The sequence below is a fragment of the Ochotona curzoniae genome, unplaced genomic scaffold (genome assembly GCF_017591425.1).
Source record: "Ochotona curzoniae isolate NIBS_2020 unplaced genomic scaffold, NIBS_Ocur_1.0 contig_43, whole genome shotgun sequence".
Taxonomy (NCBI): domain Eukaryota; kingdom Metazoa; phylum Chordata; class Mammalia; order Lagomorpha; family Ochotonidae; genus Ochotona; species Ochotona curzoniae.
In genome coordinates, this window is record NW_024466218.1 from 19,917,141 (window position 1) to 19,937,692 (window position 20,552).

The 20,552-nt window shown below is 39.0% G+C and overlaps 1 protein-coding gene across 2 annotated transcripts in view; it reads right to left on the reverse strand.

Moving 5' to 3' along the window:
- Positions 1–20,552, reverse strand: part of SMAD2 (SMAD family member 2) — a 78,480-nt gene that overhangs the window by 11,571 nt on the left and 46,357 nt on the right. For both annotated transcript variants that reach the window (XM_040984980.1, XM_040984981.1), the window contains 4 exons: positions 19,610–19,803; positions 18,426–18,560; positions 15,055–15,129; positions 4,517–4,570 (listed from right to left, as the gene is read on the reverse strand). In XM_040984980.1, coding sequence (XP_040840914.1) covers positions 4,517–4,570; positions 15,055–15,129; positions 18,426–18,560; positions 19,610–19,803 — 458 coding nt within the window. The remainder of the gene's footprint in view (positions 1–4,516; positions 4,571–15,054; positions 15,130–18,425; positions 18,561–19,609; positions 19,804–20,552) is intronic.

Below are 20,552 nucleotides of genomic sequence, written 5' to 3' on the forward strand. Positions count from 1 at the left end.
TAAAACACAAAAAGTGTATAGGTTAAACAGAACAGCAATCATGAGACTATTTTCTCAGAAAGTAAGATCACACAAGTTTAAATTTATCACAAATATTATGACAAAAAAAGAACCTTATAACTGAAAGTAAACTGCTATAAACTGAAGAAAAACTGTAAAATAGCAGGTTACATGAAGCCAAACATAAACCACAGGAATGCATACACACATTCTCTCATATATGTGTGTTTATCCATAGCTCTAAACCACATACACATTATACATGTGTGGAGATTTTTACACAAACCTTACAGTAGTAACTGATAAATGTGTAGTATAATGCAAACCCATATATAAAAGTCATACATTTTTTCATGAAGAAAATATAATTTCAACAACTAAAAGGATTATTTTTTGCAGTCATAGTACCAATAAAGAGTTTGTTAATACAGACTCAAAATAGCATCTATTTATTCATTCACTTTTTTAAAGACTGCTGGGGTCCGGGCAGTCGATGGGGAGGACACGAAGGGCCACAAGGATTTGCGCTGCATGGGAGGGCCCAGTGGATGTATCTGCAACCACCCGAAGGCAGTTCCACCTCCCTTTGCATTGACACCAGATCACTCAGGCATTGTTTGCTGTTGCAAAGTTGGTGTTTACTATCAATGTGAGCTTGGAAATTGATTTTGCAAAAGGACCTTCTACAATTCCTGCTGTCTGTCTCTGCTGCCCCCATCGACCTTATGCTAACAAGGGATCTATGTTTAGGGTTTCTTTCACTTTTTCCTTGATCTTTAGGCTCCCACCTTTTTTTGTTATGCATTTCTTCCCTTAACTGATTCAAGGTAAAATTGCAGAATGAGAATAGTAGTAGGAACGTGTTACTGATTGATATGCACTGTCTATTGAGAACTTCTATTGAGAGCTTTAAGGTGAAACAAATGACAGAATTATCCTTGGAAACACCCACTTGACCATGATGTCAAAGTCTGTGCCAGAGTGTGTGACTGGTTCTGTATAAATGAAGGGGACAGCTTTCTTGCATTGTCCATTATGACCACAAAACCATAGTAATCCAATTGTTTTCTCTCTATGCCTACTCCTCACACCCTTCTCAAGTTCCGAACTCGGCTGGAGTTGGACTCTGGCAAAAGACTGCCTTATTTTTTTTTTTTTAAAGGAAGTATTAGATAGGGATCCACCATCAGCCAGTTCATTTCCCAAGTGGCCGTAATAGCCAGGCACTTCAGCTGTTTCTCTCTTTGTTTGGCAAGGGCCCAAACACTTGGGTCACCTTTTGCTCCTTTCCCTAGGCTATCAGCAGGGAGCTATATTGGAAGTGGAACAGCCACGGCATGAATCTGATCGCATACTAGATACTGGCATGACAGACTGTAACTTTACCCATCATGACTCACCAGCAGCCCTTAAGAAGATCTGCTTTAGGTAGCAGCCCACATGAGTCTGAAGCTGGCGGCTGCTGGGAGGACCTGAGCTGTGCATCCTGCGCACCAACAGTGCCCAGGTGAAGCCCACGGTCTGCCTGGCAATGTACTCTACGATCCGGGGGATGTGGGGCTAACACGAGTCTGAGATGTGGCACAGGTAAGAATCAGGAAGGAACTTAGGGTTCAGGTCCAGGTGAGGAATGACTTCTCTGGAACTTCCATGGACAAGGCCACTCTACCTGAAGGGCTACAACACGGAACCTACCAAACAGTGCCAGAAAACAGAACAGGTTCTATGAGGCTGGGCCATAAAGTCGGCAAATATGTGAGTGAATCATTCTGGGGGTAGAAACTGCAGGGCAATATGTGAGCTCACCCATGTGGAACTGATGAACCTAGATGTTTTCTGCCTTTTGTAATTCCTGCCTTTATGGCTTGGCTGGAGGCTGTGTGAACTCCAGACCTGATAGTCTACATGACACCCAGCAGGACACCTGGCAGGTCATGTAGGCAGACCACTCCTCAGGAAGGAGGTACCTGGTGTTTGATAAGATTCACCGCCCTATAGCTCATCAATCTGTACTTTTTGAAAGTTGCTTGCTTCAAACCCACCAATAGAAGCCTGCTAAATCATGACTGTATAATTAATAGCCTAAAATGTATAAGAACCGTTGGGCTGTTCAACCAGGGGCTCGGGCTCGCTCTCTCTCCTCTTTTGCTCTCCCTGCTGAGGCTGCTAGGTTAACCTGAATGAACCACCTTTATACCTTAGCACCGACTTCAGACTTGATGATTTTCTGGGGATTTCAAAATCCAGCACAACAGAACAGCAATATCCACTGGCACACAGCAGTACTGTGGCTGGGAACAGGCCTGGCTGAGGAGCTAAGGGGATGCCCCAGCTGGGCTGGAATTCGCATCAGTGAATGCGAGTGTCAGAATTGGTGCATTGTCCTGGGCTGAATATGGCTTCAATCTCCCTTAGCATGGCTGCCGCCTGGGTCTAGGGAAGGCCAGGCTGGGCTAAACTCCAGGACCACTGGTACTAGTGAGAGTCAGGGTTGGTGTAGAATGGGCTTGGCTAGCTCTCAGATCCCACTGAACCATATTAAAGGAATCTGAAAGGGTATGGGCCAATTGGGCAAGGACACTGTCACTGCCAGGACAACATGTGGACAAAGTCATCCTGGGCCAGAGACCCACCAGTATGTGTAAGATGTGCCCCTGGGAGGAGACCAGATAGAGGAGTTTGATGAACCTCTTTGTCCCTTGCAAGAACCAAGGCAAGGAGCAGCCCAACCCAGACCAGGTTACATCATACTCCGCCATACATGTGGGTTAGGCCAGGGGGTGGGCCAGGCTGGGCCAGTTCATAACATCCACTGGCAAATCCGAGAACTAGGATGCAATATAGGAGGGGCCGAGTAGGGCCATAGCACCAGCCAGTTCATACTCAAGCCAGGTCTGGGGGCTGACTCTGAAGCTGAAGTACCCACTGGTAAATGCCAAGGAAAGACAAGCCATGTCAGTCTGAGGTGGTGGGTGGCAAGTTGGTGAGCCCCAGGGGTGGGGGACCAAGAGGACCTGGTCCAGGTTCTAGGGCCCACCCACATGGTTGGTGTCGGATCCATGAGCCCTGTGGGTAGAAGGTCTGGCTTGGTCCTGGGTCTCCTGGCCCAGGTCCCAGGGCCTACCTACATATGGGTTTTGGGTCCATGAGTCCCGAGGCTGAGGGGTTCAACAGAGTCTGGGTTTCCTGGCCCAGGTCCTTGGATCCACCTGTGTGGTAGGTGTTAAGATCCATGAGCCCCAGGAGTAGGGAGCCTGCAGGGGCCTGGGTCTCCAGGTCCAGGTCACCAAGCTTGCCTGAATGGTGGGGGATCTGGCAGGTCCTGGGTTGCATAGCTCAGATCCATGAGCCAACCTAGGAGAACTGGTCTTTCTTAGTGTAGAGGATGGAGTACTAGATGACAGACCATGGTGCACATGGAGAACATGGTAACTCATTTGGGCCTGCAGAGGACATCTGTTACCATAGCAGAAAATGGAGAACAGAACATATGGGCTACTACCCCAAACAATGACAGCAAATATCAGGGCAATTGAAGACCATAAGGTCGATGGTGTCAGACAATGGACACTGGAAAGGATTCCTCATCCATAGACTGGCAAGATCAACAGCATTGCGAAACTATCGCATCCACCTGGGCAGAACCTTCAGAATATGTGCCACTGTGACTCTGGGTTGATATCAGGTGGCCCTTTCCCATCCTTGGGTACTGGAATGGTTGGGAGGCTGGGTGTGGCCTCTCCCCTGCCCCCCCCACTTCCCCCCAAAAATGGGAAGAAGAAATAGAAAGTTGAAAACAATCATAACCACCCTAACCTTAGATCCTTCACACCCTGATAGACTATGTAAACAACAACCTGAGAGAGAGAGAGAGAGAGAGAGAGAGAGGAGAGAGAGAGAGAGAGAAACGAAAGAATGAGAATATCTGTTTTAAAAGAGCACTAATTTAGGGGTGGGTGCTGGACCTAGCAGTTAAGCCACATGTTTAGATATCTATATCTCATATCAGTGTCTGGGAATAACACACCTGGGGCTCCTGATTCTGGATTCCTACTTACTTGAACTCTGGGAGGCAGCAGTGGTGGCACCTTGGGACCCTGCACCTGCGTGGGAGACCTGGAATAAGCTCCTGACTTTGGATCAGCTTGGCTCTGGCTGTTGGCAGTCACTTGTGGAGTGAACCAGCGGATGGAAGATCTTTCTCTCTGCACCTCCTCTCTATATATCTGCCTTTCCAATAAAAATAAATAAATCTTTAAAAAAAAAAAGTTTCCAGCTCCCTGTTTTGGTTTGGCCCAGCCACAGCCATTACAGGCACCAAGGGAATGAACCAGAGGACTGGAGCTCTCTTTCTCTGTCTCTCAAATAAACTGCGTTTCTAATTAAAAGCACTAATTTACATCATTTGCATAATTACTTGACTATTCCCTGGTACTCTTTTCTTATTTAGATAGGAAATAATTTTGTGTGTGATATGGTATAAGAATGATAGAGTAAAAAGCAATTTGCCACTTACCCAAGCTGTGATTAACTGGGGAAAGAGTAGTAGGAGACAGTTCTGCTGGAGATCCTGAAACAAAAGGATCCAATTTTAAAATGTTAAAGTGTTTCTAGATCACATAATAAAAACGGTTATGCTGGTGATAATTATCACCAGTAAGACACAGATAATTTAAACTTTAAACTCCAAGATTTCAAAATACACTGCTGCTTTAGAGGAGTGTATATATATATACTACAGAAGATTATAGTATAGACCTGACTTCTAGCTACTCCGCTCCTCTTCCCAAAGGCATCTAATGGTGAGAGTTCTGACCATATGTTCCAGAAATGCCATAAGCAAACTTATTTCTCTTCTGTACCTCTGTTAGAGATAACGGAAATATGTGTTTAATTTTTCACCTGTATGTACCTTACCATCCACATCTATCAATCAGCTGTTTAGCATTATCTTATGACCCCACACTGATAGACACACAGGATATTTCAATCTGTTGTGGTTAAAAAAAAACAGGATGGGAGCAACTCACCCCGTACTTTTTTTGCAAACCTCCAAATCACATCTGAAGGATAGACCAGAGAAACTGTCAAATCAGAAGGTTTCTCCATCTCGTCATTTTGTTAGATATTTGGAGAAGTTATTACTCAATTTGCAGTCCAAGCAACACCACGGAATCTGCATTTCTCTTATGATCAATTTTATTTCTTTCACTTAGTTTTGTATTGTGCCACGGACCACTTCCTTAATTACTTATGAAAGGCTCTTTATGGATTATGAATATTAGTCCTTTCAGAGACCAATGTTTGCATTTGCTCATTGCTTTTGCAACTCAATTCATTAAAACTCAGTGCTACATGATTAAATTTGTGAATCATTTTGGGGTTTGTGTCACATGTTGAAAGTGATGACTGGGTATTTTGGGCTTAAACATAACATTTCAAGTATTTTCTCAATAAACTTGATATCGGCTTTGAGGCTAAGAGAGAAAACAATTACTTATTTAAGATTTCTGTGTATAGATAGTCTCAAGCAACATTAAGTCTGTAGATTAACAGGAGTACTGTTTATAACACTTGAGAGTCAAGGTCATAACAATCTTGCAGTTTCTGTCTATCTGTGCTTTGTAACAGTATGAAGAGTACTGTAACAGCACAAACTTTGCACAGTTGGTAGAATTCTGAGTTTACTCCGAGACAGTTTCATCTACACAAGTGAGTTCTGAGAAAAGTCCTGTTATCTGAAATTTGTTTGCTAAATTTTTCCTTATAAAAAGTTATGTGGTTTTCATTTGCTGTTCAGACAAAATTATCTGAAAGATGATGACCCAGGGCTCAAAAGCTTGAAATATACATAAACACTAAGTTTAAAAAAAGTCAGGCCAAGTTGTGCTTCCTTCCTCACCATACACCATGACAACCAGGGGATAAAATTAGTAGGCAAAAAGGTGATATGGCAGATGCTGTATAAGCAGATATATTCAAGAAAGAGAACAGACAATTTTTATTTTTGTAAGACAGAAGAAGTCTTCCTTAACACAACTGAGGCAGGCTTTTTTCTTTTTTGGGGGTCCCTCACTTAGAAAAATTTTCTGGCAAATCTCAACAGGTACAGCTATGAAAGGTCAAAATATGTTTAGAACAATGAAGCAAAATGTACTACTTCCCAAAGCAGCTGTAAACTAAACAAAGCAAATACTAGAAAGAAAAATTCCTAATTATTCACACCTACTAAAAGTTTACTTCTCTAGGGCTTCTAGTTACCAAAGTGAACAGCAGAATCTCTAATTTAGACTAGAAGTCCAGCCAAGAGCGTCCAAAATTATTTACATATCACAAAAAGAAAGGCTCATTAAAAACTAAAAATCTGAATTAAGCTTGTTAATATCAACTTCGAGAAAACAAATAGTTATGACTAACCTATGAGCTACTGAATGATGTAATAAACATCAGTAATAAACATCCTGGTTTGTTCCAGTTAGCAGTGTCTGTTACTGCCATGCACACATATTTTTACATATGAGTTCATTTCTATTTATAGGATATATGTTTCAAAAATGAAGTACTTAATTTTAAAAAAGGATATTTTACCAAATACCAAAAGGTCCTACCAAAACGTTCAGTCTTGGCCAGAATTTGCTAACATATCCCAATCTCATAGGCTTAAATGAAGAAATCATTTGGCTTTTTGTGTGTGTGTTTTTATTACATATATTATAAAATTTTAACTTTAGAAATAAGTTCTTCTATTGGTCAGCCATTTGTAAATATTTCCACCAGATTTTAAATCTGTTCTGACACAGCTTTCAGAGTGACACTGATCTCATTAAAACATTTTTTTTAAATGGACTTTTGTTTTAGGTTCAAGGCAAAATAAAATAGTTCCCATATGCCTGAACACCACCCTATTTTCTCTCTTTAAAATGTATTCATTTGGATGGCAGAGTTGAAGAGAGGGAGATACAGAGAGATCTCTCCCATCAGCTGATCTGCTCCCTAAATAGCCAAAACGACCAGGATCAAGGCAAGTGAAAGCCAGGGGCCCTGCCACACGGGCCACTTTCCGCTGCTTTCCTACGCACATTAGGAGGGAGCTAGACTCCAGGGCCCATAAAGAATGTCAGCATCACAATTGGTGGCTTACCCTACTACAACACAATGCTGGCTCAATAGAGCTATAAGTAGAAATATATCTAAATTAATAGAAACATGAACTCATCTTAGGTAAAGTGATGTATGGTAACACTTTCACAGCTAGGAGAAACTGCTAAAGCAGAAATACTTACGGTTTTTCCTCTAAAGACCTTATGTGTTAGCCGGGCTCCAAGTGCAGCAATGTTAAGGGGTAGCAGGGCTTTTAAGATATGAAAATGCAAGCCCAGTGCAATGGCTCAATGGCTCAATCCTTTCCTTGCACATGCCAAGATCCCATATGGTTAACAGTCCATGTCCTGACTGCTCTACTTCCCATTCAGCTCCCTGCTTGTGGCCTGGAAAACCAGAAGAGGATTGTCCAAAGCCTTGGGACCCTGAACCCATATGGGAGACCCAGAAGTTCCTGGCTCCTTGCTTCAGATTAGCTCAGCTCTAGCCATTGCAACCATTGAAGGAGTGAACCAGAAAGATCTTTCTGTAAATTTAACTTGCCTTCCCAATAAAAAAATCCAAAGGGGGGCAAGGGGGATGAAAATGGGAGGATGTCACAAGTTCTTCCTACTGTCTGACTTTCATGAAGTGCTCTCACTCCTGCTATGATGGCTTATGCCATGGGACAATGCAGCCATGGTGTCCACACCAGACCCAGCACCATTTCAGCTCCCAGAACTGTAGGGACCACAAACCTCTTTTCCTTACTAAGTTACCTAGTCTTTGGGTACTTTACTACTGAAACAGGAAACAGACTAATGCAAAAGCCAACTCAGATTTTATTGGTCATGAACTAGGAAGGGGAATGTGAGGATCTTCAAAGCCCTGAGCTTGTCCTCTTCATCAGTCAATTCTAATGCACACCTTTAGTTTAGTATACATGGCAGCACAGAAAGCCTTGGGTCAGGCTGGAAAGCAATGAGGTATACTGTAGTCTTACCATACTTGGATGCCACAATAAAACAAGGGACTGATCTTAGATGATCTGATAATTCACCTAACCACCCAATCATCACCCATCCACAACTCCTATAAATTATAGGAAACAGACAAGCTCCTTTTTATATCAACAACAGTGATTGTATTTCTAAGAAAAAATACATGGTGCATTCTCTAGTATTTGTTTTGTAAAGATTTACTTATTTTTATTGGAAAGTCAGCTATACAGAGAGAAGGAGCAACAGAAAGAAAAATCTGTCTGCTTATTCACTCCCAAAATGGCCACGACAACTGGAGCTCAGCCAATCTGAAGCCAGGAACTAGGAGCTTATTCTGGGTCTCCCAGGTGGGTACAGGGTCCCAAGGCTTAGGGATTCCACTTTTGCTTTCCCAGGCCACAAACAGGAAGCTGGATGGGAAGCAGGTCCACCGAGACATGAATCTGAGCCCATATGAGATCCTGGTGCATGAAAGGTGAGGACTTTAGCCACGAGGCTACCTGACCCCATTATCATTTTGTACACAGAACTCAAAATAAAGCATGAGGCATACGAGAATCATAGTAAAACCAGAAATGTAACCAGCAGATAAAAACAGCCAATACAAACAGATCTATTAACCAGATAATGGAATTATCTAATGTATTGTTCTAAATGGCTATATTAGGGGGAAAAATGGTATCTTCCTGTCCTCCTCCATCACTCTGCTTTCAACTAAATTAATGAATCTTTAAAATAGAACCAAGGGCCAGCACTGCAATGCAGCAGTTAAGCCACTGTTGTGATGTCTTGTGCCTTCTGGGTGTGCTGGTTCCAGCCCTGGCTGCTTTGCTTCCCTTACAGCTCCCTACTAATACACTCAGAAAAGCAGCTAATGATAGCTCAAGTATATGGACCATTCACAGCCATGTGGAATACCCTAGATGGAGTTCCAGGCTCTCAGCTTAGGTGGGACTTGGTCTTCATTGCTGTGGCCATTTGGGGAGTCATTGAGAAAACGAGGTCTGTTTCTCTCTGCCTCTAGTTCTCTACCACTCTGTCATTCAAATAAATAAAACTTAAAAACGAAAAAAGAATTAACTAATCTAAATGCATGCAACAAAAGAAAAGCAGATTAACAAACCTAGCAGCTGGAAGATAACAAAGAATAGAAATAAAATAGAAAATAGACAAAGAACAGAAAAAAAGGACAAAACTTGATCCCCCAAGAGGTAACGATTTCCCTATGACATTTATCAAGGATAAAAGAGAACAGATTATCAATGTGATAAATTTAAATATAAGACATTACAAATCTGAAAGGAATGACATTAGAAATAATTTTATTGCAACAAATTGTATTGTTTAGAAAAAATGAATAAATGTCTTACAAAATACAAGCACCATACATACACTGAAAATTGAGGCCAACAGTATAGTGGAGCAGGTTAAGCCACAGCCTCCAGTGCCAAGAATCTAATAATCGGGCAAGTTCAAGCCCCAAGTGTTCCACTTCCTTTTCAGTTCCCTGTCAACATGCCCAAGAAAGCAGCAGCAAATGACTCCAGTGCTTGGGCCCTTGCTACGCATCCAGAAGACTTGGATGGAGTTCCAGATTTCTGGCTTACACCTGGCCCATTCCTGTCCATTAAGGCCATTTGGTGAATAAACAAAGGGATGGAAGATCTCTATTACTATCTCTTTCTATCTCTATACAAAACTCTTCTTTTCAAATAAATAAATGTTAAAATAAATCACAAAAAAAGCCTGAAAATCTTAATCCTCAATTTAAAAAATTTCCTGCAAGAGACAGTTTCTCTGGCATAAACTTTAAGTAAAGATAACAACAAACATACACATACTCTTTCCGAAAAAAAATTGAGAGAATGATATCAACAGGTTGATTTCACCATAATCCAATAGACCCTAAGTTGGTGTTATTACAACATCACTTAGTGAAGTTTACCACATAAAGATTAATGCTCACAGGAAATGGAATTAAAAGATTAAGCTTATTTTGGTATAAAACATTTTTTGAAATCTTTGTATACACAGAAATGATTTTCCTCAGATACCAAAAAAAAAAAAAAAAAAAAAAAAAACTGGGCAAAATTCAACAACCATTTATTTAAAAAAAAATCCAGAATATCAGGATCAGAAAAGAAACAATTCCCAATTAACATCTTATTTTATTTAGTACTACAGAATTCCATTAGAACAGAGAGCAATGCAAAAATATTGATTATTACCACTTCAATTTTTTATGGTGATCTTAGCTGGGACAGGAAAAGAAAAAGGTATATAGACTAGAAATAAGACTGGAAATGTTCTTATGCAACAGATGACACAGCTGTGTACGCAGAAAATCTTGAAAGCCTATAGAATACTAAAACCAAAAAATGAATTTAGTAGAAATGCAGGAAAGAAGAACCACGTGAAAATTTTTTTCTATATCCTTGAAAATAGCTAGAAAATAAAATTTAAAAATGGCAACATTTGTAATAGCACTAAAAAGCATAAAATGCTGGGGAACCTATCTAATGACAGATAACGCTATACAAATATCTCATAGTAAATATATACTGCACCTTTTCACCAAAACCAGGTAACAAGGCAGTGAGATGAGCCCTATCCTGATGTTCTCAAATCTGACCCCATATTATTGACAACCCATATTCCTATCGTATAGAGACAAGGACCATGAAGGTGAACTACACCTGTCTGGATTTGTTTGTTGTTTTCCTTCAAACCTCTGTGCAATGCACTTTCTTCATTTTATTTGATAGTCAATATTTTTTTTCACATATATTCGTATCATACTTAATTTGAGCTTGGAAAACTTTCAATTGCTTTATAAAAAGTAACTGTTGATTCTTGTGAATTAGGTACAACTCTTATTTTACAAATAAGCTAATAACAAGACAACTCAAACTCAGAGGTCCAGCTCAGAGTTTTATGACGCTATCCAAGTATATGCCTCTGGCCACAGAAACAGTCTTCCAAGGGAACATGTGAACACTTGCCAATAAGTAATTTCCTATTAATTTCTAACTTTTGCACATACTTTGAAATGTCCAATAAGCATTTGTATGCAATTTTCAAATTACTAAATGCGTATTTAATATCAGTACTCTCTCAAAATCACCTTACTACGCTAGCTGCCTAGAGCTGCTGTCACCAAGTACCACACATTCACTGCCTCAAACCATAAAAATTTGTTCTTTTGAAATTCTGCAGGACAGAATCCCCAATCAATCAGCTGGACAACGGTCTCACAAAAGCTCTAGTGAAGAACTTATTTCAAGTCTTCCTCTATAATTTGTAGTTTCTCCAAGAATCTCTGATGTTGCTTGCTACTACCTGCTAATTCCAACAGCTGTCATCTCTTCTCCCAAGGATACTGTTCCTAATCACCTAAGGTCAGGGGCCCAATCTACTCAAATACAGTCTTAGACAAGACTACATTTAGAAGATGAACGACTGAAATGGGGGTATGGAATCCATATCCATACTCTTGATTCTATTTTTTTTTAAAGATTTATTTTTATTATTTTTTATTGGAAAGGCGGATATACAGAGAGGAGATACAGAGAGGAAGATCTTCCGTCCGATGATTCACTCCCCAAGTGAGCCGCAACGGCCGATACTATGCCGATCCGAAGCCAGGAGCCTCTTCCAGGTCTCCCACGCGGGTGCAGGGTCCCAAAGCTTTGGGCTGTCCTTGACTGCTTTCCCAGGCCACAGGCAGGGAGGTGGAAGGGAAGCGGGGCTGCCGGGATTAGAACCGGCACCCATATGGGATCCCGGGCGTGCAAGGCGAGGACTTAACCACTTGCGCCACCGCGCCGGGCCCTGATTCTATTTTTTAATTCAACTATATGGACATGTACGTTCATAAAACTCATGATTTGAAAACGGACTGATTACAAAACACAACAGTTAAGCCCAGATCCATGTAGACGATATGGCAGTCCACTGGGCCCTACACAAGACATCTGTTACCATAGCAGAGGAAAGAACAACTGAACAAATTAGATACCTATCCCAGCCCAAAGATGATGGCAAATATCTGGGGGAAAGAAGACTCCAAGGTGGACTGTCATCCTTGGATCAACAAGATGGGCAACATTTCAGAACTATCGAAACCACTTGGGCAGAACCCTCAGAGCATGCGCCACATCAGCACTCTGGGTTGATACTAGGTGGCCGTTCCCCATCCCCCAGGTGGTGGGGCAAATGAGAAGCTGAGTCTAACTCCTCCCCTTGATTCCCACCTTCTCCCAGATATAGGGAAAAAATATATAGAAACCTGGGAACAACGAATGCACCGACTTTTTCTTAACCCTTAATCCTTCCCACTCTTTATACTACTTTTTAAAAAAATAGGCCAACTTCTAAATTCCATGTGCTATTCAGCCTGATCATTAACGTCCATACCGTTTTAAAGACTTAACAGAAGCTTTTTTAAATAATTAAAAAAAAATATATAGTAACAATTGGTAGTTCACCTAAGTCCTTACTCCAATTTTTCCAGGTTTTTTTTTGTTTGTCTAAATAAAAATATTTAATGGTAAACACATGGTTTTCTATTCTGTTACTTCCCACTATTTGCTTACAATAGAGTAGATGAAGAAAAACGAATAGAAGAAATTATTTCTATTTCTCAACATCTCTTAGAATGCAAACTCCTTAATTTGTTTTTCTTTTAAAAAATCTTAATTCATTCAGCCCCAGCAGGAAATAAAGATGAACTTAACTGTCCTGCCCCATGGAAGGTATGAAGCAATTAGAAACAACGTCAGTTCTTGCCATTGCACTAAGAGAAAAATTAATGACAATGAAGAAACTGGTATCAAATCAACCTTTAGCATCACATAAAGCAGAATTCAGAATTACTACAAGTACTATTTTGAAATGTGTCATTCTAGAAGTTATCAATTATCACCTTTCTAAAATAGAACTAGAACCATTACTGAACAGGTGTCTGCAAACCAACTAGAAGTGCTGTGATCTTTTGTGTCTGGTTTTTTTCAATTAACATAAATGCTTTTTTAGTTTCAAGCTTCACTCATGTCATAGCTCTTCATATTCTTTTATGGAGCTTAGTATATCTGCTGGAGAGGGGGGCTACACTTCATTTTATTCATTCATTCATTATTTTATGGTTTGGGAATATTATAACACCTGCACAAGCAATTTTGTACAAGTTTTTATAGACCTACTTTTCATTTTCTATGGTATATATAATATACCTAAGAGTAAGGCTGTTGAACCTTATGTTAACTCAATGCTTTCCACAGCAAGGAAATCATGTTACATCCTACTGGCAACATAAGAAGACTTCCACTTTCCGGCCAGGCGGCGGCGTGGCCTTGCAGCTAAAGTCTTTGCCTTGAATGTCCACCCAGGATCCCATGTGGGCGCTGGTTCTAATCCAGCTCCCTGCCTGTGGCCCGGGAAAGCAGTCGAGGACGGCCCAAAGCTTTGGGACCCTGCACCCGCGTGGGAGACCTGGAAGAGGCTCCTGGCTTCGGACCGGCAGAGCATCGGCCGTTGCGCTCACTTGGGAAGTGAATCATCGGACAGAAGATCTTCCTCTCTGTCTCTTCCTCTCTGTATATCTGCCTTTCCAATAAAAATAAAATAAATCTTAAAAAAAAAAAAAAAAAAAAAAGAACATTTCTGTCCATCTGAGAACAAAGTTCTTTATCATCCAGGCATGTTAAGCTACATCTGGAAATTCAACCATTTTGTATTCAGACTGTATACCACGTAGTTCCCATGATCATGAGATTATCTAATTTCTTAGTTATTTGCTACTCCTAACAGCTGTTTTAAGTAGGGTTTCTTTAACCTGAAATCTAAAAAAGTAAAAACTAAAAAAAAAAAAAAAATACTGTGCAAGCTTTCCTTCTAATGGTAACTATTTAAAATAATTTTGATGATGCTAACTGTGGAACGGCTTAATATAAAATGTACAGAAAAACTGATGATCTAATATATCAGGTTATGAAATATTTAAGTATGTGACCCTTAAGACAGATGGCATTGAATCAGACTGGACAATTACAGGATCAAAGCAATTTCACTAGTAATCTATTAGTTCAGCTAGGTTAAACATTTTATTACATAACAACTAACTTAAAGCTTTGATGTGTGTGACATGTACTGTTCATAAAGCTTTTTTCCACAATTATCTGGAGCAGATAGTTAACTATCAAAAACTATTCAAAATAGGTTAGATCCAAGCTACGCTGTGAATGAACAACATGCTAGAATTCATAACTCAGCATTCAATGAGAGGAGCACTGAAAGCTAAACACCATCTCTCCCTACTCAAGTCTCTCAACAAACTCGAGTCAGGCTGATTCTGGTCATGGATCAGAAAGAATATCCACAGAGGAACCAAAACTTGATAAACATAAGCGTGGGAATACTTTTAAAAACAAATAGAGCATGTATTTTCAGATTTTCACTTATTCTAGTAATTATTCAGCAAAGCAGCTCCATTTGTCAGTTTAAAAATGTGACAGCAAGACTTAAGATTTTTCTGTAATTTCTCAGCTTCACTAAACTTAAGAGAAACATTTCTTGAGCATCTCAGGCAATAAAAGCAATGTATAGACTTCACAGGGGATTGGTTCCAGGACTCGTAGAAGACAGCAAAATCTGCTATACTTAAGCTCCCTATATAAAATTTTGCACTATTTGCAAACAATTTATTCATATCCTATAAACTTTAAATCACTTGTACATAACAATACCTAGTACAACGTAAATGCTATGTTAACAGCTGCTACCCTGTACTGTTCAAGAAATAAGGATGAGAAAAGTCTATATATTCAACAGATATAACTTTCTGTTTGGTTTGGTTTGCTTTTTTGTCCCCCCGATCTCTAATTGCAGTTGGTGGGCTCTGAGGACATGTAACCTGTGGACAGAGATGCCTGGCTATTCATCTAACATCTGAGGCCTTTTCAAAGACATTTTTTACCTGTGTCCATACTTTGGTTCAACTGTTGATCACTTGTTTCTCCATCTTCACTGATATATCCAGGGGGTGGTGTTTCTACAAAGTTTAGAATAAGTTAGGTTTAGTTACAACGTATTCTGTTCTTTCTCCCAGATACCAAAGGCAACCAATGAATCACTCCAAGTAAATTTTAAAAAGAAAATCAGTGCTATGTACTGAGAGCTTATAGTGCAGGTTCTGATCTAAATCCTGTAGGTGAGTCCTTAAAACCTACTGAAATACAATTGCGCAAACTTCTCAGCTTATTTCCTTAGAACTATTTACATAGCTGGCTCATATACATATCTATAAATATATACACATATATGTGTATCATGAACACACACACAGCTCTCCCTCTCTATGTCTGTCATGCTTGCAAAGAGCCATAAAAATAATTGCAAAGATGTTTCAGTTCTGAATCAGTAGGCCTCAAAGACCAGATAATGTCATTTTGCGTATTTGTTTAAACTAATCAACATCATGAACCATATCTGAGAAGATAAAGGACAAATACACATATGACTCAGGATTACAAAAGTAGCAACACTTACAATATGTACTATGCTCAGTAGGGCAACATACAATATATGGTTTAGGACTGATCCAGCCTTAACCCTAATCACAAATTGCATTTCTCCAGGAATTTTTAACAAGTAGATTCTAAGAGGCTAAGGCAGAAAAATTGAACCCAAATAGACAAGAGCCATCATGAAACAGAGGTTAACAGCCTCTGAAAATAAAAAGTAAAATTCAAATAACCCATAACCAACATATTTTTGAATAAAATGTTTATATCTAAAGAGGTATCATGATTCATAGAAAATAATAACATTTACACAATTTCACTGTTATTTTCAATGAGGAAAAGTAAATTCAAAATTTTGAGCAGTTTCACATTGACATTGCTAAGCTATTTTAAGCATTAGAAGATGATGGAAACACATTCCTAACGTAAACTTTATAATATTCTGTAACGGGAAAAGGAAAATATGGGCTAAGGCTCTCCTTCATTAATTCTTTACAGTGTCTCAAATATCATATAAATACTTTTAATTATCAACTTTGTTTTTTGTTTATTTTATTTGAAAAGCAGAATTAATGAGAAGGATATACAAAGGGAAAGAAGTCTCCACACACTTGGCCACAGGATCAGACGGAGCTGCTGGAATCCAAACTCACGGTCCACATGAGCTATTAGCTCTGCAGCCCGAGGCTCAGCCTACTAAACCATGGCGCTGGGCCAACTGTCAAACTTTTTTCATCTAATTGTTGGTATGATCAAATTTTTAACACTAAAATTCTAAGAATAAAATATTTTCATATACCCTAACAATACTGAACATAAAAGTAAGAATAATACTTATTACACCTTAAAGGGAAAACTAGATAAACTAAGCATACCTAAGTTTCACCAGTTTAACCACCAATGTTTCAGAAGGTCTAAATAGGAAAATACTGAACTTTAAAATATCTTTTTCATTGAATTTCTATGTTTATTTGCATTATTATTAAGATGATTTAGCACATTAGAAAAAATACTAAATTCTTTTTCAGGTAGACTAAACAAGAATCTTCTGGTTTTTCTGTCACTTGGAGCTAGATAAAGCACTATTATCAAGAAAAGCAAACTAGTGTAAGCTACTTCGAACTTTCTACTTTACAAAATACCCAAATTAAATATAGAAACTAAAAAGAGAACATGAATTAAAATATCTTTACAAGTGAAAGTCACTCAATATTCTTACTAACATCCTTCCAAATAATCACTGGGTATTTGTAACACCTAAGTTTAAGACCTAAGTTAAATATTTTTAAAATATTTATTTTTCTATTTGAAAGGCAGAGTTACAGAGAGAAGACAGAGACAGAGATCTTCCATCTCTGGTTTACTTCTCAAATGGCCACTAGTGACTAGTGCGCCAATCCAAAGCCAGGACCCAGGAGCTTCTTCCATGTCTTCAAGTGGGTACAGAGTCCCAACGAACTAAGCCTTGCTCCACTGATTTCGAGGCCATCAGCAGAATGCTGGATCTGTGTAGCAGAGCAGCCAGAACAGGATCTGGTGCCCACATGGCATGCTGGTGCCTCAGACAGAGGCTTTGCCCGCTATGCCATGGCGCAGACCCCAGGTTTGTTTAGTAAAAATTTCACAGCAAAGACCTACGAATACCTCCCGCACTGATCCCCCATCCTCCAAGTACATTTCAAAGCAAGTTTATTAAGCAAAGGCTAGATGCTGCCACTCAATGTCCTACTTCACAGCCCAGCTTCCCCCTCATTCCAGCCCATCTAACTGCATCCCTCATTCTTGCCTCTTTCCTTCCAAGTCCTCCTAAAGTCTCTATCTGCTAGCAATCAAAAGAAGCAGCCTTTAAATTCTCTTAAAACAGTAATCAAAGAAACATAGAAGAAGCCATTTCCCATCTGTAAAACTAGCTATTTGAAACTAACAAAACATACAGCTTTCCCTTGCATTTAACATTTTTCTAATGCACAATCAGGGTTTTCAGTTAAGGATACATTGAAGTAAATTTTCTGTATATATGAAACTCTTTAAATTTAAAAGTTTTTAAATTTAAATTCTTAAGTTTTTACTTGCAAGAAATAATAATAATAAAAAAAGAATGGAACAGAACAGACAGAAAACCCTGAAGTTTCATCATAATAGCTTCCCCCTCATCCAGGTATCCTGATTTTAACGGTGATAAAGAAAAAAAGAGAAACACTCACAGAAAGTAACAAAATATTCACTGCTCTCCTAAACAATATTAAAATCTAAACATGTACCACATGGTGGAATATCACTGGTGCAACTGGAAAACCATGTCTTTGAAATTCCATTTGTCACTGAGTCAGAGGTCCAGATGAACCTAACTGAAACAGAGTGCTTTTCTGTTTTTCTTCTGAGTGTTGCTGCATCTACAGAATCAAACACCATATCTCCTACAAAACATACTACATTTTTCTCAAACATTACCAAATGACTTAAGGTAAAGCATGCCAGATTTTTTCCTTTTCCACTGATTTTCCTCACACTCTGCATCTCCCAGCTCCAACAACCAAAAGCTTACTAACAGCTTTTCTTCTCTGTGCCTTACACTATTTTGATTAAAGTCACTGCAAAAGAAAATAAAATATAAATATTTTCTCCCAATAAACTGATTAAACGTGTGTGTGAATATATATACACATATATACCCATATATATATGATTACCCAAAAAAATCAAATTTTCTATGTAAAATCTTGACAATTTTTAGAAAACAAACTCACAATTTACTAATACTTGAACATGTACAAGTAAAATGTGTGTTAATCCAAGTTTCAGAAAAGTAAGATGGCAACAATACCTGGGATGTAATTACTCTGTGGCTCAATTCCTGCAGGGAAGTTAGTATTTTCTGGAATGGAGTGGGTATAGTCATCCAGAGGAGGAAGTTCTGTCAGGATCTCCGTGTGCCGTGGAACTAATACGGGAGGCAGAACTGAAAGGGTTAAACAAATCTAAGTCAATGCAAAGAGCAAAGGCATAGGGAACTTTATTCAACCTAGTTTTCAAAGTTAGCATCCATCTATCTGACATTATACCAGCAACCAAGAAACTGACAAATCTGATGAAGGTTTTTCTGTATTAGCTTGTAGTTCACCATATAACTTTCCAACTTTAAATTTAACTCATGGGTTTATAGTCAAAATGACTGGTAGTGTAAAAATACAACAGAAGTTCATAAATCCCCACTGGGAAAACTAAGGAGAGATGTGTCCTTATTTATGAAATCAGGAAATTTTCTAAAAAGGCAGCCATGTTTCAAAGTTGCAAGCAAAAAGCTAACTAAACAGTAATGCTATGAGTTTTACTACAATGTCACTGAATACTTCTGAAAGCAGAGAGAACAGTAAACTGCTTAGAGCACAATAGAGCTGCATCAGATCACTTTCCAAGAGAGCTGGTACCTGCTCCTGGACATGACTCTGATGTCATATTCCACATTATCCTGTGAAACTGATGGACCATTCCCTACACAGTATGTTTTTACATGTAAAAACTTTTGGGGAAAAAAAAGCATCCTGGGCCCATGCCAATGGCTCAGTTAGCTAACCCTTTGTCTGCATGCACCAACATACCATGTGGGCACCAGTTTGTGTCCCAGCTGCTCCATTTCCCATCCAGCTGCACGCTTATGGTCTGGGAGAGCAGCAGGGAATGGCCCAAAGCCTTGGACCCTGTACCCATGTGGGAGAAGCAGTTTTGGCTCATAGCTTCAAATTGGCTCACCTCCAGCCAATGTGGAGTGAGACATTTAGGGAGTGAGACAGTGGATGGAAGACCTTGTTCTATAAATCTGCCTTTCTGATTTAAAAAACAGATCTTAAAAAAAAAAAAAAAGCATCCTTAACTACTGCCAAAAAATATGCTGAATAAAGTAATTCATTGGAATCTTACACTAAATTTCCTTGGGTCATAAGAGTACCTGAATATCTTAAACTTAGGTACTTAATTTCAAAGCAAGAAAAATCCCTGCCATTGTCCTACCTGGTGTCTCAACTCTCTGATAGTGGTAAGGGTTTACACATACTTCATCCTTTTTAAGATTAAAAGCATATTCGCAGTTTTCAATTGCCTTGAGTTCATGATGACTGTGAAGGTCAGGCCAGCGCCACAACCGGCAATATATAACATGTGGCAATCCTTTTCGATGAGACACCTGAAGACGACCATCAAGAGACCTAATGGAAAGCAAAGGGAAAAAACCAGGGAACTTTAACAGAAGAAATGGATATAGTCAAATGAGCTCAATTAGTACAATGAGAGCATAAAGAAAGATATGACAGCCATTTAGTTTTAGTGACAATCGGGAGGAAAAAATTTACTCTTTAATCTCTTATAAAAAAAAAGTAAACAGCAGCACTAACAAGATGTTTCTTACAAATAAGCTACATAAATGACTCAAATGCCAATGAAAGGCTAACTACTTGGGGAAAACTGAGTATTGAAAAAGTATCATATGGTTGTACTTGAAAAACTTTGTCAACCTCTGTATCTAGTAATTCAGAATTGAATTTAGAGATATTTCTAAGGGCATTCATTCTTTAAGTGACTGAACAGTCAAAAAAACAGGTGTGAAGAATGATAAATATCAACAATGATGTGCTAATAATTCACTCAGACTAAAGTACCCACTTGGGATTATTCAGATAACTCAGGCATATATATTCATAGTTCACAAATAAATGCAGATGGTGATGAATGAGATGAAATGAACATATACCAATATACTCAAAAGAGAATGAAGCGACTTTAAAAGAACATGAAATGAGTAAGCCTGTTAACTGTGACATAAGGGGTTCAGTAAATAACTATGTATTAGTAGTATAAAGATGAGATTTAGACGATAACAAGGTATTTAGCAAAAATCTGTCATCTGCTTTAAAATTGTGCCAACAGATTATAATCTAATCTCAACCTAAAATGAGTA